Source organism: Pan troglodytes, chromosome 4, assembly GCF_028858775.2.
Source record: "Pan troglodytes isolate AG18354 chromosome 4, NHGRI_mPanTro3-v2.0_pri, whole genome shotgun sequence".
Lineage (NCBI taxonomy): Eukaryota > Metazoa > Chordata > Mammalia > Primates > Hominidae > Pan > Pan troglodytes.
The window spans coordinates 175,025,339-175,038,502 of NC_072402.2; the positions used below are offsets into that span (position 1 = coordinate 175,025,339).

Below are 13,164 nucleotides of genomic sequence, written 5' to 3' on the forward strand. Positions count from 1 at the left end.
GCATTTTCAAAGCACTTTATTGAGTTCCTGCGCCATCCTGGCGCGGAGCTGGCCGCACTGGGGGAATGGGACACAATCTTGCCTTCCATGCCCCAGCCACTCTCTCACTGCGGAATCACCAAGGAGGGAAAGATGAGTCCCTGAGCAATCAGGAAACGGTGTGCTCCCGGATCCAGGCCAGGTAGTAGGCCACATCGGTGTAGACGCCTGGCTTGTTGCGGTCACCACAGCCCGATCCCCAGCTGATGATGCCTTGCAGGGTGAGCCGGCGCTCTGCAGCTTGGTCCTCACACACCAGCGGGCCTCCGGAATCACCCTGGGTCGGAAACACGCAGCTCAGCGCTGTGGACCTGAGATTTGTGCCTGACGGCCTCGGGGAAGGGCGCCAACCGGGCTAAGAGCTCACCTGGCACGCATCGGTGCCGCCCTCGAGGAACCCTGCGCAGAGCATGCCGGGGAGGATGGAGGATCCGTGCACGTCCGGGGCTGAGCAGCGCTCCAGGGAGAGGAAGGGTACCTGCGCCTCCTGCAGGAAGCTGGCATATTCCTCCGCCCCTGCGAACACAGAGCGCCTTCTTCACACCCCATCTGACAACGCTTGCCGCCCGGACGATGGACAAAGCTGCTCCAGGCGCTTGTAAACCCACTCATGCCCTTCCTCTCTCGCAGCAAGCCCGAAGGGGAGGAGGTGCCATTAATTCAATTTCATAGGCAAGGAAGCTGAGGTCCAGAGAAAAGCCAGGATTTGAATGGGCGGAGCGGAAACAGAAACCCCTCCCCCACCACCCATCCAGAGTCGCAGAACCTGGCTCCCACACTAGCCCGGAGCGCGGGGCCAGCGTCCTAGTTGGCCTTTGCAGCCCGGCGCCCAGAGGGAACCAAGAGCAAGTTCGATTCTCCCTGTATCCCCAGGAGATTTGGGGATCCCAGCAGTGAATCCCAGGCCCTGGGATTCTACCTGGGATTCACCTACACATTCTCACAACCCATCAGGTCAGCGCCACCCATTCTGTAGGCACCCGGAACGATACCAAAGTCGCGGGCTTCTTCCGCCTAACCCAGTGATCAAAGGTCTCCTCCCCTACCCCTGCCCCTAGCAGTTGTGCCTACCCTCGAACTGGTGGCCCCAGCCGGCCACCTGGCAGAGCGTGGTCTCGGAGGGTCGCGCGGCGCCGCTTGGCAGGCACACCGGCTGAACGTAAGGCGACAGGAGCGCGCAGCTGCCGTCCGCATCCTCCTGAAGGCGCAACAGAGCTAACCCGGGCGGAGAGGAGCGTGAGGCGGGGACGCCGGGGCCCCAAGCTCTCTTCCCGTCCCCGCGGGGCGCCCCCACGCACCCAGGTCGTGCTGGTAGCTGACGGGCGAGAAGGCCTCGTGCAAGCGGTAGGAGCGCACGGCCAACGTCTGGCACTGCTCACAGCTGTGGTTATGGCGTTCCTGGCCGAGCACCACCGTCAGATCCTCGGGTGCGGGTCTGCGGGGGGGTAGGGGAGAGGCAGCGCTCTCAGACCTGGCCACAAGCGTTCTGGGGAAGCCCCCTGCTCCCGAACCCCAATCCCGTGTTCCAGCTTCCTCCCCGGGAGCTCCGGAGGGGCGTGGAAAGAAGGGTGGGGCGGGAGAAGGTAGGGCACGGGTTCGGGTGCAGCGTGGAAGCTGCGCTGGGAGACGGAGGAGCCGCGGCCCCTGGGGCGGCTCTGGGCGGGCGGGTACTCGCCGGTCCTGCAGGCAGTGAGCGGCCGTCAGCACCCAGCAGGGGGCGATGAGGCTGCCGGCGCAGAAACTGTGGCCCCAGTACAGCGCGGCGATGTAGGGGTGCGCCCCGCGTAGCGCCACCAGCCCGCCAACGACGCGGGTCATCGAAGACAGACTCTTGCGGAGCCGCTGCCCGCAGCTCAGTGGGCCGTTCCTGGTCAGGGAAGGCGGCTGCTCCCGCTTCGCCGGCAAGGCTGTGGAGGAGCAGGGGCTGAGGACGGGGAGCCCGCGGCCGGCTGGCCGGAATCTAGCTCGCCCGGCGCCCTCTCGGCTCCTCCTTCCCCCCCCCCACTTCCTAACCTCCCGGGGTCTGGGACTGAGGCGGGGTCCGGGTCGCGGGCTGAGGCTTCAGCGGTGCCGGCTGCGCGGGCATGAGTGGGACATGAAGCCTAGGGGACACCGGGGTCGGAGGCGCCGCCTGGGTTGGGGTCTGGCACTGTGCCAGGTCGCAGTACTCCCAGCTCAGCCGGTCGCGGTTCAGCACGAAGCACCACGGGCGGATGTCGTTGTCCGGGTTCCTGTAGCCACACGAGGGGGCGCCGTTAGAGCGCCGGGAGCCCGGAGCCCTGGGGCGGAGGGGTCACCCATCCCCACGCGGCGCACCGGCAGAAGGCGTGGCCGCCCAGTCCCCAGTTCCGCGCTTGCTCGGCAGTCACGTTCCGGTAGGTGGCCTCCGAGGCCCACGGCTCACAGGGCGCACCCGAGAGCGTGGTCCTGGCCAGGCCGCGGTAGCTGAGCCCGCGGCCATCATAGCAGCTTGCCTTGGTGTCTGAGGAGAAAGGGGGCTCCCTGGGCAGCCAAGGCTGGGCTCTCCTGCCTCCCTCTCATCTGCTTTCCGCACTCTCCCTCCTCCTTCCTGGCAAGCCCGTCCCACCTGGGGGCTGGCCTTCTGCTTGCCCCAGACCCTCACTCACCCACGTCGCAGAAGCGTCCGGTGTAGCCCACCGGGCAGTGGCACAGGCGGTGGCCCTCCACCTCTAGGCAGCGACCCCCATGGAGGCACGGGTTGGTGCGGCAGGCTTGGGGAGGGAACGCAGTGAGCCACCCCTGGGCCTAAAGACCCCCCCAGAGAGCTCTCCTTCCCGGCACACCACCCGGCCTCCTGCCAGCCTGTCTTCCTGACGCTCCTCCCTGGCCCGTTCCCAACCATCTGCTCACCCTGGCTGGCCAGCCGCTGGCAGTGGGCATCAGGACCCTTGCACTGGCATCTGGCCACAGCTGCTTGCTCAGTTCTATACCATATCTCATTCTTGTGGAAAAACCGGAGAAGCTGAGGCTCAAAGCACTTCTCTGGGGACAAAGAGGGACAGTGGTCTCAGGAGAGTCTAGGACCATGCCAAGTCTCCGAGTATCCAGCAACCTATTCTGTAGGCCCAGGGTTGCCCCTGTCCCCCAGCACCCCGCCCAGGTCGTCCACATCTCCTCACCTTTCTGGCAGTGGTTTCCAGTGAGGTGTTGTGGACAGAGACAGTGGGGGCCGCTCGGCATGTTCACACAGGTCCCTCCTTTCTGGCAGGGGCTGTGTTTGCTGCAGTGGTCTGAGAGATGGACATGGTGGAAGGAAGAGCAGGGAGCTGAGTCACACAGCTGGGGGCCAAGGCCCTTCTTGAACCTACTTGCCTTGTGACCTTGCTACTCCAAGTTTCCAAGCTTAGTTTACCCACCTGCAAAATGGGACCACTCCTTCCCAGAACTCTCCCTCTGGACTTCCAAAGGGTATTGTGGAGGGAGAGAAGGGGCTGGGCCCAGAATCCCAGGTGTGTGGGGTCTGGTGATACCAGGAGAGTAATGAGGCGGGAGGAGAGAGCCCCGGGCCACCCCAGAGGCTATGTGTAGCACCTTTCACTTTCTTGGGCTCCAAACAGTATCCCCATCGCTGGTCCTGATCAAAGTTGGGGGTGGTAGCACACCTGTAGAAAGAGACAAGGCTTCCCTGCTCTACCCAGGGGCCTGGCCCACCCAGCCCTATCACAGTCCCCTCTCTCCAAGCAGAGTTCCTTGGACAGAAGGACAGGCAGGGTCCATGTCTCCCAGGCCCCTGCTCCAACTCCTCTGCGTTGTCTTACCAGGGCTGAGGGCCTGGCCGGCCCTTGTGGGTACATTTGTGGTACAGCTGCCGGTGGTACTGGAAGGGGAAGTGGCAGGGCTCCCCGGTGACAGTGAGAACTGCAGGGACAACACACTCTCTGAGGACTTCCCCTGTACTCAACTGTTCAGGCACTGTCCCTCAGAGTCTGGTCAGGAAAAGGACAGACCCTCAAAAAGGTCGCTGTGCATTGAAAACACTTTCTGCTCTAAAAGTTGGGTTCAGGGCCGGGCGCGGTGGCTCAAGCCTGTAATCCCAGCACTTTGGGAGGCCAAGGCGGGCAGATCACGAGGTCAGGAGATCAAGACCATCCTGGCTAATACAGTGAAACCCCCTCTCTACTAAAAATACAAAAAAATTAGCTGGGCGTGGTGGCAGGTGCCTGTAGTCCCAGCTACTCGGGAGGCCGAGGCAGGAGAATGGTGTGAACCCGGGAGGCGGAGCTTGCAGTGAGCCGAGATCGCGCCACTGCACTCCAGCCTGGGTGACAGAGTGAGACTCCATCTTAAAGAAAAAAAAAAAAAACTTGGGTTCAGGAGTCAGATAGCTGGAGTAGACTCCTGACTCCACAACCTGCTAGCTGTGTGACCTTGGGTAAGTCTTCAGTCCCAAGGCCAGGAAGAGCACTTGCCACAAAGTAGGCACTTAATAATACTTGTTGAATGTTGAAGTCACTGTTAACCACTCTGATCTGAGCCTTGGTTTCCTTATCTGTAAAACGGCAGTAATAATAGTACAGTTGATCCTCATTCTTCTCTGGTTCTACATTGAGAATGTGCCTACTTGCTGAATTTTATTTGTAACTCCCAAGTCAATACTTGAAATGTTTTCATGGCCATTTGTGGGCATGCACAGAGCAGTGAAAAATTTGCACATTCCCAGTTAAGGTTCAACAAGGCGTCACGCTGCTGCTGCTTGTTTCAGCTCTCCTATTGAATGAGTGTCCTTCTCAGTCTACTTAGTGCAACGTTTTTCACACTTTGTGCTTTTGCTGGGGATTTGGCTTTTGGAAATGGCCTCTGAGCCTCCTGCTGAAGAGCTGTGTAGTTCCTAAGCACAAGAAGGCTACCTTAGGGAGAAAGCGTGTGTTAGAGACACTTGATTCAGGTGTGAGCTATAGTGCCATCAGCTTAGCATTGATGAATCAGCAACACATATATTAAATAAAATGTCTTTAAACAGAATCATACATAAAACGAGATTATATGCTGTTGGTTGATGAAAATGTTGTGACCAGAGGCTCACAGGAACCTAATACTGTTTGCTAGTTCAATGTTCACTGTGATTTTATAGAACATAACCACCGCGAATAATGAGAATTGCCTGTGTCTTCTTCAGAGGAATTGTCGTGGGGCTTCATGAGATAATGCCATGAAATGCTGAGCAGTGTCTGGCACAAAGTACCTGCTCAATAAGCTTTTGCCACTATTTTGTTCAAGGCAAAGTGCACTTGCCAAGGACCAAACCAGAACTAGGACAGTAAATGGAAATGGATCTGAGATGGACCTTTAAGATGCAAATGGGGGCCAGGCGCGGTGGCTCACGCCTGTAATCCCAGCACTTTGGGAGGCTAAGGTGGGCGGATCACCTGAGGGCAGGAGTTCGAGACCAGCCTGGCCAACATGGTGAAACCTGTCTCTACTAAAAAATACAAAAATTAGCTGAGCATGAAGTTGTGTGCCTGTAATCCCAGCAACTCGGGAGGCTGAGGCAGAGAATCGCTTGAACCCAGGAGGCAGAGGTTGCAATGAGCCAAGATCGCGCCATTGCACTCTAGCCTAGGGGACAGAGTGAGACTCCATCTCAAAAAAAAAAAAAAAAAAGATGCAGATGGGATGGACGGACAGAGAGGAGGGGGACCTTAGGCAGGGGATTAGGCAAGGATAGGGCACCAAGTTTGGGTAAGGCAAGAGAGAGGAGAAACTTTTGGGTGTGGGGTGAAGAAAGGAGGCTGAGGGAGTCCAGGGTTGGAATGTGCTGGGCCTCAACGCCATGCTTAGGGAGTCAACCCCACCAAGCCAGGCCCACCAGGGTAGGGTCCATCTGGTTCACAGGCCCTGCTATGTGCCACGCTCTAGGTAAAATTTTTTTTTTTTTTTTGAGACGGAGTGTTGCTGTGTTGCCCAAGCTGGAGTGCAATGGTGTGATCTTCGTTCACTGCAACCTTCACCTCCCAGGTTCAAGCAATTCTTCTGCCTCAGCCTCCCGAGTAGCTGGGACTACTGGCGCATGCCACCATGCCTGGCTAATTTTTGTACTTTTAGTAGAGACAGCATTTCACCATGTTGGCCAGGCTGGTCTCGAACTCCTGACCTCATGATCCACCGACCTTGGCCTCCCAAAGTGCTGGGATTACAGGCATGAGCCACCACGCCTGGCATGTAGGTAATTTAGTGTCTGGAAGAATGAAAGCAATGGGGAGCTATGGCAGAGCTTGAGGAAGGGGGAAATGGCAGGTACCCTTCATCTAAAAGGTAGTTTCATAATAAAAGCTAATATTTGTAAAGCATTTCCATGCACCAGGTGATGGGCTGAATACCTCACATGGGTTTCCCTTCTCAACAACCCTAAGAGGTTTACTGTTATCAACCTGGTTTCACAGAAGGGGAAATTGAAGCTTGGAGAACTCAAATCCCTCGCCCAGAGTCACCCAGCTCATAAGTGATAAAGCTGGGCTTCAGAGGCATTCAGATGCCAGAGACAAGCTCTTGATCCTTCCTTGCCCATTGAAGGCCCTGGCCTCTGTGTGGCATGAATGATGCCCACGAGACGTACTGGGGAAAGGAAAAGAAGGGGAGAAGCTGGGGAAACTGAGGAAGGCTGGCAGGAGCCCAGGTGTGATGGCGCCAGCAGCACATATCTCAAGCACCTGCTCCGAGCCAGGCTCGTGGGCACTTAGACACAGCCCATGCCCTGCCCTCAAGGATCACACAGCTCACGATCACTCTAGTGCCCATGGGCATAAGACCTAGCACCAGGTAGGCACTAGACTAGACTGCCCTGAGACTGCACACACTGCACCATACACATCCCCACCCAAGGGTTCTCGGGAGGAGGAGCCAGGCCACTTACCGACTGTGTGCTCTTCAGCTTTGTACTTATGCTCCTTGGGGGCTTTCCAAGGTGGAATCTACAAGGGAGAGAAGAAGGCAGGGAACTGACTAGAAGTCATAGCCTGCCACCGATCTGTTGCTAGTCTGCAGCTTCCTCTCACAGCCCAGAAATGCAGAGATTTCTTCCCAAGACCCAAACCCTTTCTACCTCCCCCCGTTGTCTTCTTAAGGCCCATCTCCCCCAGAAATGCAGGCTGTGCCCTTGTATCCACCCAGTCTGGTTGTCTGTCTCCTCTGCCTGGGCCTTCGGGGCTCGCCTCACCTTTCCACATAGGCCTCCTAGTCACCTGGACCCACAGGTCATGAGCAGAGGCCATGGCTCACGGCTGTGATAGAGACCCCCCAGAACAATCCTGGGACAATCCTGGTTCCCACAGCACTCACCGAAAGTGTTGACTCCAAGCTCACCAGCAGGAACCCCAGGAGCAGCAGAGCCCTCATGGCGTCCGTCCGTTGGTCCAGCTGCCTATCCAGGAGTCCAGATCAATAGGACTGGCCAAAGGTCTTGGAAATAGAGATTGGTCAAGCTGCCCTCCTGAGCCTGGTGGGGCACAGGCTGTTTGTGGAAAGCCAAGTGGAGCGACTTCCTTGGTCACCCCTTGAGGGCCGGAAAGTTGGGAGTTTGTGGGTGGGGGTGAAATGAAGAGCTGGGCTCCTCCTCTCTTTTCTAGATAGTGGGACTGGAAGCAGAAGAAGGGACGTTCTTATGCTCTGGGTCCTGTGGAGATCAGGAGGTTAAGGAGATCAAAGATCATGGGGATCTTGGAGTCCACTGTGAAGTGTGTTCATTTTCTATTGTCATGTAACAAACTACCATAAACTCAGCAGCTTACAACAATACCCACTTTTAATTTTCTTTTTTCTTTTTTTTTTTTTTGAGACGGAGTCTCGCTCTGTCGCCCAGCCTGGAGTGCAGTGGCGCAATCTCCGCTCACTGCAAGCTCCGCCTCCCGGGTTCACGCCATTCTCCTGCCTCAGCCTCCTGAGTAGCTGGGACTACAGGAGCCCACCACCACGCCCAGCTAATTTTTTGTATTTTTAGTAGAGACGGGGTTTCACCATGTTAGCCAGGATGGTCTCGATCTCCTGACCTCGTGATCCACCCGCCTCGGCCTCCCAAAGTGCTGGGATTACAGGCCTGAGCCACTGCACTGGGCCATGTGTCGCCTTTTAAGAACTCACCTGACTAGGTCAGGCCCACCAAAGCCATTCTCCTTTTTTTTTTTTTTTTTTTTTTTGAGACAGAGTCTGGCTCTGTCACCCAGGCTGGAGCGCAGTGGCATGATCTTGGCTCACTGCAAGCTATGCCTCCCAGGTTCACGCCATTCTCCTGCCTCAGCCTCCCGAGTAGCTGGGAATACAGGCACCCGCCACCACACCCAGCTAATTTTTTTGTATTTTTAGTAGAGATGGGGTTTCACTGTGTTAGCCAGGATGGTCTCGATCTCCTGACCTCGTGATCCGCCCGCCTTGGCCTCCCAAAGTGCTGGGATTACATGTGTGAGCCACCATGCCTGGCCCTGCCATTCTCCTTATTTTAAGGTCAAACAATTTGGGACTTAAATTACATGTGCAAAATTCTTTCACAGGAGCATCTACATTCATGTTTGACAGAATAACTGGGAGGTGTGCAAACACCAGGGGTAGAGATCTTGGGGCCATCTTAGCATTCTACCAACCACAGGAAGTGAGGCAAGAAAGCAAATGATTTAATGAGAAAAGTGCTAAACCAAGGGGCACTAAGATGTGCAGCTGGAACATGAGAAGAAGACGGGGTGCACGTGTGCTGCCCAGCATCTGTCCTGGTTCGGTAATGACACTTTGATTTTTCCTTTAGCAACGACTCCTCTCTTACTTCTTCCATGGGCTCTAGTGCTGCCAACTCTACCCTCAGAGCTAGGGCTAGGGATGTGGCCTAGGTCTGGTCAATCAGAGCATGACATCTCTAATCCACAGTGATTGGTTCAGAGATAAGCACATACACAATTTAGGCCAATTAAAGTGCTGGCTTGGGACTTTTGCCAGAACTTTTGGGAAAGCAAAAAAGTTGCACTGGGTTTACTAAGCACAGAGCATGTGGGTCTGAACACGTTGATGATCACCTTTGTCACTCTCTAGGGAGGGCCTGTTTGAGAATGAAGCCTACACATAGGAAAAGCAAAGCAAACAGGGAAGGAAGGATGGAAAGATGCTGTGGTAGACAGCCTCAAAGACAGCCCCCAAGACAGCCCCCATTGATCCTCACCACCTAGGATTCATGCCCTTGTATGGTGTCTTCCCACATTGAGTTAGGGCTGTTCTGTGTGTCCATCAGAATATGACAGAAGTGGCTGGGTGTGGTGGCTCACACCTGTAATCCCAGCACTTTGGGATGCCAAGGCAGGCAGATCACTTGAGGTCAGGAGTTCAAGACCAGCCTGGCCAACGTGTTGGCCAAACTCCATCTCTTTGAAAAATACAAAAATTAGCCGGGCGTAGTGGCGTGTGCCTGTAATCCCAGCTACCCGTGAGGCTGAGGCAGGAGAATTGCTTGAACCCAGGAAGTGGAGGTTGTAGTGAGCAGAGATTGTGCCATTGCACTCCAGCCTGGGCAACAGAGACTGTCTCAAAAAAAAAAACATATGGCAGAAGTGAGGGTGTTGGACTTCCAAGCCCAGGTCATAAAAGACATTGCAGTTTCTGCCTCGGTCTCTTAGGTTGCTCACTCTGGAGGAAGCCAGCCACTGTGTTGTGAGGACACACATGCAGCCCTGCAGAGAAGCCCATGTAGGGAGAAAGGAAAGCACCCTGCTGACAGCCAGTGCCAATTGGACAGCCACATGAATGAGCTGCCTTGGAAGTGGATACTGCAGCCCTCGCTGACATTTGGCTTGCAATCTTATGAAAGACCTCAAGGCAAAACTGACCATCAGAAACTGTGATAAATCATCATTAAATGTTGTTGCTTTAAGCCACAAGTTAGGGTGATTTGTTACACGACATTTGAGAACTAGTACTGATGGATTGATTTCTCATGACTTTGAGAGCCTACATCCTAAAACTAGAAGTATCCTTAAGACTTGGTCAGTTATGGCTAGTCACAGTGGCTCACGCCTGTAATCCCAACACTCTGGGAGGCTGGGGATCACTTGAGGATCACTTGAGCCCAGGAGTTCAAGACTGATGTAGGCAACATAGTGAGATCCCATCTCTCCAAAAAAATTTAACCTTAGCCAGGCATGGTGGCGCGTGCCTGTAGTTCCGGCTACTTGTGAGTCTGAGGCAGGAGGATTGCTTGAGCCCAGAGGTCCAAAATGCTGTGAGCCGTGATTGTGCCACTGCACTCCAGTCTGGCAAGCAGACTGAGACTGTATCTCCAAAAAAAAAAAAAAAAAAGACTTCTCAGTTATATGAGCCAATAAAACCAATTTGAGTGGACTTCTGTCACTTTCAGTTATACAAAGTCCTAAATTATACAAAGTAATTTATGGGAAATGAAGACTGAGTGTAGCAATTTATTAATTCTGCTGGAAGAGAGGCAGGCTGTGGAAGACTTCTTGGAACAGAAACACAGAAAGAGGAGGGCAGGAGAGGAGGGGCACCTTTCCAACCACTGGTTTCAAAGGTAACTGGTTTCAAAGTCATTGACGTGACAGCTGTTAACTCCATGATGAAAGTGAAACTATTAGATATATTGACGAGTCATTAAAGCGAAAGTACCTTTGTCACCTTTTTTGTTGTTTCAAAGAGACTCGGTCTTATTAAGTTGCCCAGGCTAGCCTGGAACTTCTGGGCGCAAGTGATCCTCTCGCTTCATCCTCCTGAATAGCTGGGATTACAGGTGCATGCCACCATGCCTGGCTCTGTCAGTTCTTGATTGCTCCTGAGTATAGACCCTGGCCCTAAGGCCACTCCCACATTGGCTCCTTCCTCTTGGGGAGAAGGCAGCTGTTCCTCTACATGGAAGGGGCCTTTTGAACAGGTCTTCGCCACAAGTAGGGGTTTGCAGGCAGAGTGAGTAGTACAACTGCACAGAAGCCTGAATGCAGCGTGTCAAATGGGGAATGTGGTGAGCATAAGGTGCCTTGTAGGGAGTGTGAGATGAGGTGTCAGGTGGACATTAATGGGCATTTGGATGTTCAACATCCATCTCCCTTCCTCTTCCTCTCCCAGTTTCATTTTGTGATCACCCCTCCCCAGCTGTGGTGGTGAAAGGGTACTTTATTATTATTTTTATTTAGTTATTTATTTGAGATGGAGTCTCGCGCTGTCGCCCAAACTGGACTGCCATGGTGCGATCTCGGCTCACTACAACCTCCACCTCCCAGGTTCAAGTGATTCTCCTGCCTCAGCCTCCCAAGTAGCTGCCATTACAGGCCCACGCCACCATGCCCGGCTAATTTTTTGTCTCCTTAGTAGAGACCAGGGCTTCACCATGTTGGCCAGGCTGGTCTCGAACTCCTGACCTCATGATCTGCCCACCTCGGCCTCCCAAAGTGCTGGAATTACAGGCGTGAGCCACCACACCCGGCTGAAAGGGTACTTTCTAGAGACCATCTCCACTATGGAAGCCTAATGGACCAGACCAACCTCTCCCTACCATAGTATAGCCAGAGGGACCTAAACTCAGCCAATAGTGTTTTCTCCCAGGGCTCTGAATCCTGATCAAGCCACACAAGGATGGCAGGAAAAGCTGGAGGTCTGGCATTGCACCACCTGTGCCCTGACCAAATCATCCCGGCTACATGGCATTAAGTCAGGATGCCTTCCAAAAACCAAGCGTATGCAGTAGGGCAATTCGAATTCATCATCCCATGTCACCAGATGTCTGGAGCAGTGGGACTCCAGGAACAGTGCTTTCAGTGGTTCAACAATGTCATCGAGAACCCAAGTTCTTTCTTTTTCTGTTTGTCTTCTGTGTGCAGACCTTCAGGCTGCCTGCCCTCATGGTCACAAGATGGCTGTCACAGCTCCAGGAATCACACTTCAACTCAATTATGTTCAAGCAAAGAAGAGGCACCTTCCCTTCCACTAGCTCCTTCTTAGGAATGAGGAACCCTCCCTCAAATCTCAAGCAGACCTCCCCTCATGCTTTCTTAGCTAGAACAGGCTCACATGACATCCCTAAGCCATGTTTGGCAAGGATAAGGGGATCCCCATCACTGGCCTAAACCTATTAACCCTGGATCTGGGTCAGAGGCATGTGAGGTAAAGTGGCCACTGGAACAGAACTGGGACTCTGCAAACAGGGAAGAGCGGTGGCATGGATATTAGGTGGACAACTTCCGTGTCTGCTCAAGGGAAATCACTGTACTTCCTGCTTCCTAGTCTTCCAGTGGCTCTTAATTCCTGCACGTTTCCAAGCCTATTCCTTCGAGCTGATGCCGTGAACTCCCGAAGACCTTCTCACAAAGTAAATTCCCTTTTGTTGAAGCAGCTAGAGTCATTTTCTGTTGCTTGCAACCAAGAGCTCTCTCTTCCTCATGCTCCCAGCCTACTTAGCCACCTAGTTCTGTTCATTCCACTATTTAAATATTTTTCTTTTTTTTTCTTTTTTGAGGCAGGGTGTCAGTCTGTTGCTCAGGCTAGAGTGCAGTGACATGATCATGGCTCACTGCAGCCTTAGCATCCCAGGCTCTAAGCAATCCTCCCACCTCAGCCTCCTAAGTAGCTGGGATACAGACGTGCAGCACCACACCCAGCTAATTTTTTAATTTTTTGTAGAGGTGAGGTGTCACTGTGTTCCCCAGGTTGGTCTCAAACTCCTGGGCTCAAGCTATCTCCTCAACCTCAGCTTCCCAAAGTGCTGAGATTACGGGTATGAGCCACCACACCAGGCTACATAAATATTTCTCAAATCTCTCCATCTCTCTCAGTTTCTACTGCCCCTTCTTTGACTTCCAGAAAATTCAAGGTAGCTACAGCTGTGAAACATAATTTGAGAGCCTGTGATGGATGTCTATCATTTCCTGTTTACCATTCATTCTCCCTGCTTCTAGAAATGGCCCTCAGTGTTTCTTTGGTGAATCGCTCCTCCCCACCCTGCATCAATATACATAAAATAAAGCCTACCCTATCCCTTGGCTGAGGGTGGAGTGGGCATTTGATCTAGACCTGGCCAATCGGAACACCACCTCTGTCTTCAGCAATTGGTTCAAATGAACACCTGAATTAGGTGGGCGTGGTGGTGCACGCCTGTGGTCCCAGCTACCTAGGAGGCTGAGGTGGGATGAT

General features: G+C 53.9%; 2 protein-coding genes across 7 annotated transcripts in view; one reads left to right on the plus strand and one right to left on the minus strand.

Annotated features, from left to right (window-relative positions):
* Window positions 1-9,887, plus strand: part of SLC34A1 (solute carrier family 34 member 1) — a 33,712-nt gene extending 23,825 nt beyond the window's left edge. Inside the window, exon 13 of the mRNA XM_024356818.3 lies at window positions 9,648-9,887. Within this exon, the coding sequence (XP_024212586.2) occupies window positions 9,648-9,872 (225 nt within the window). The 3' untranslated portion in view covers window positions 9,873-9,887. The remainder of the gene's footprint in view (window positions 1-9,647) is intronic.
* Window positions 1-13,164, minus strand: part of F12 (coagulation factor XII) — a 24,730-nt gene continuing 11,566 nt past the window's right edge. For 3 of the 6 annotated variants that reach the window (XM_063811721.1, XM_518130.9, XM_054684840.2), the window contains 14 exons: window positions 7,336-7,669; window positions 6,911-6,968; window positions 3,819-3,918; window positions 3,592-3,662; window positions 3,180-3,290; window positions 2,911-3,042; window positions 2,667-2,771; window positions 2,356-2,521; window positions 2,053-2,270; window positions 1,715-1,946; window positions 1,338-1,474; window positions 1,111-1,254; window positions 407-555; window positions 1-316 (listed from right to left, as the gene is read on the minus strand). In XM_063811721.1, coding sequence (XP_063667791.1) covers window positions 149-316; window positions 407-555; window positions 1,111-1,254; window positions 1,338-1,474; window positions 1,715-1,946; window positions 2,053-2,270; window positions 2,356-2,521; window positions 2,667-2,771; window positions 2,911-3,042; window positions 3,180-3,290; window positions 3,592-3,662; window positions 3,819-3,918; window positions 6,911-6,968; window positions 7,336-7,392 — 1,848 coding nt within the window. In that variant the 5' untranslated portion in view covers window positions 7,393-7,669 and the 3' untranslated portion in view covers window positions 1-148. Of the gene's footprint in view, window positions 317-406; window positions 556-1,110; window positions 1,255-1,337; window positions 1,475-1,714; window positions 1,947-2,052; window positions 2,271-2,355; window positions 2,522-2,666; window positions 2,772-2,910; window positions 3,043-3,179; window positions 3,291-3,416; window positions 3,663-3,818; window positions 3,919-6,910; window positions 6,969-7,335; window positions 7,670-13,164 lie in introns of those variants that run through there. The other 3 variants (XM_063811723.1, XM_063811722.1, XM_024356820.3) reach the window with 3 other exon arrangements.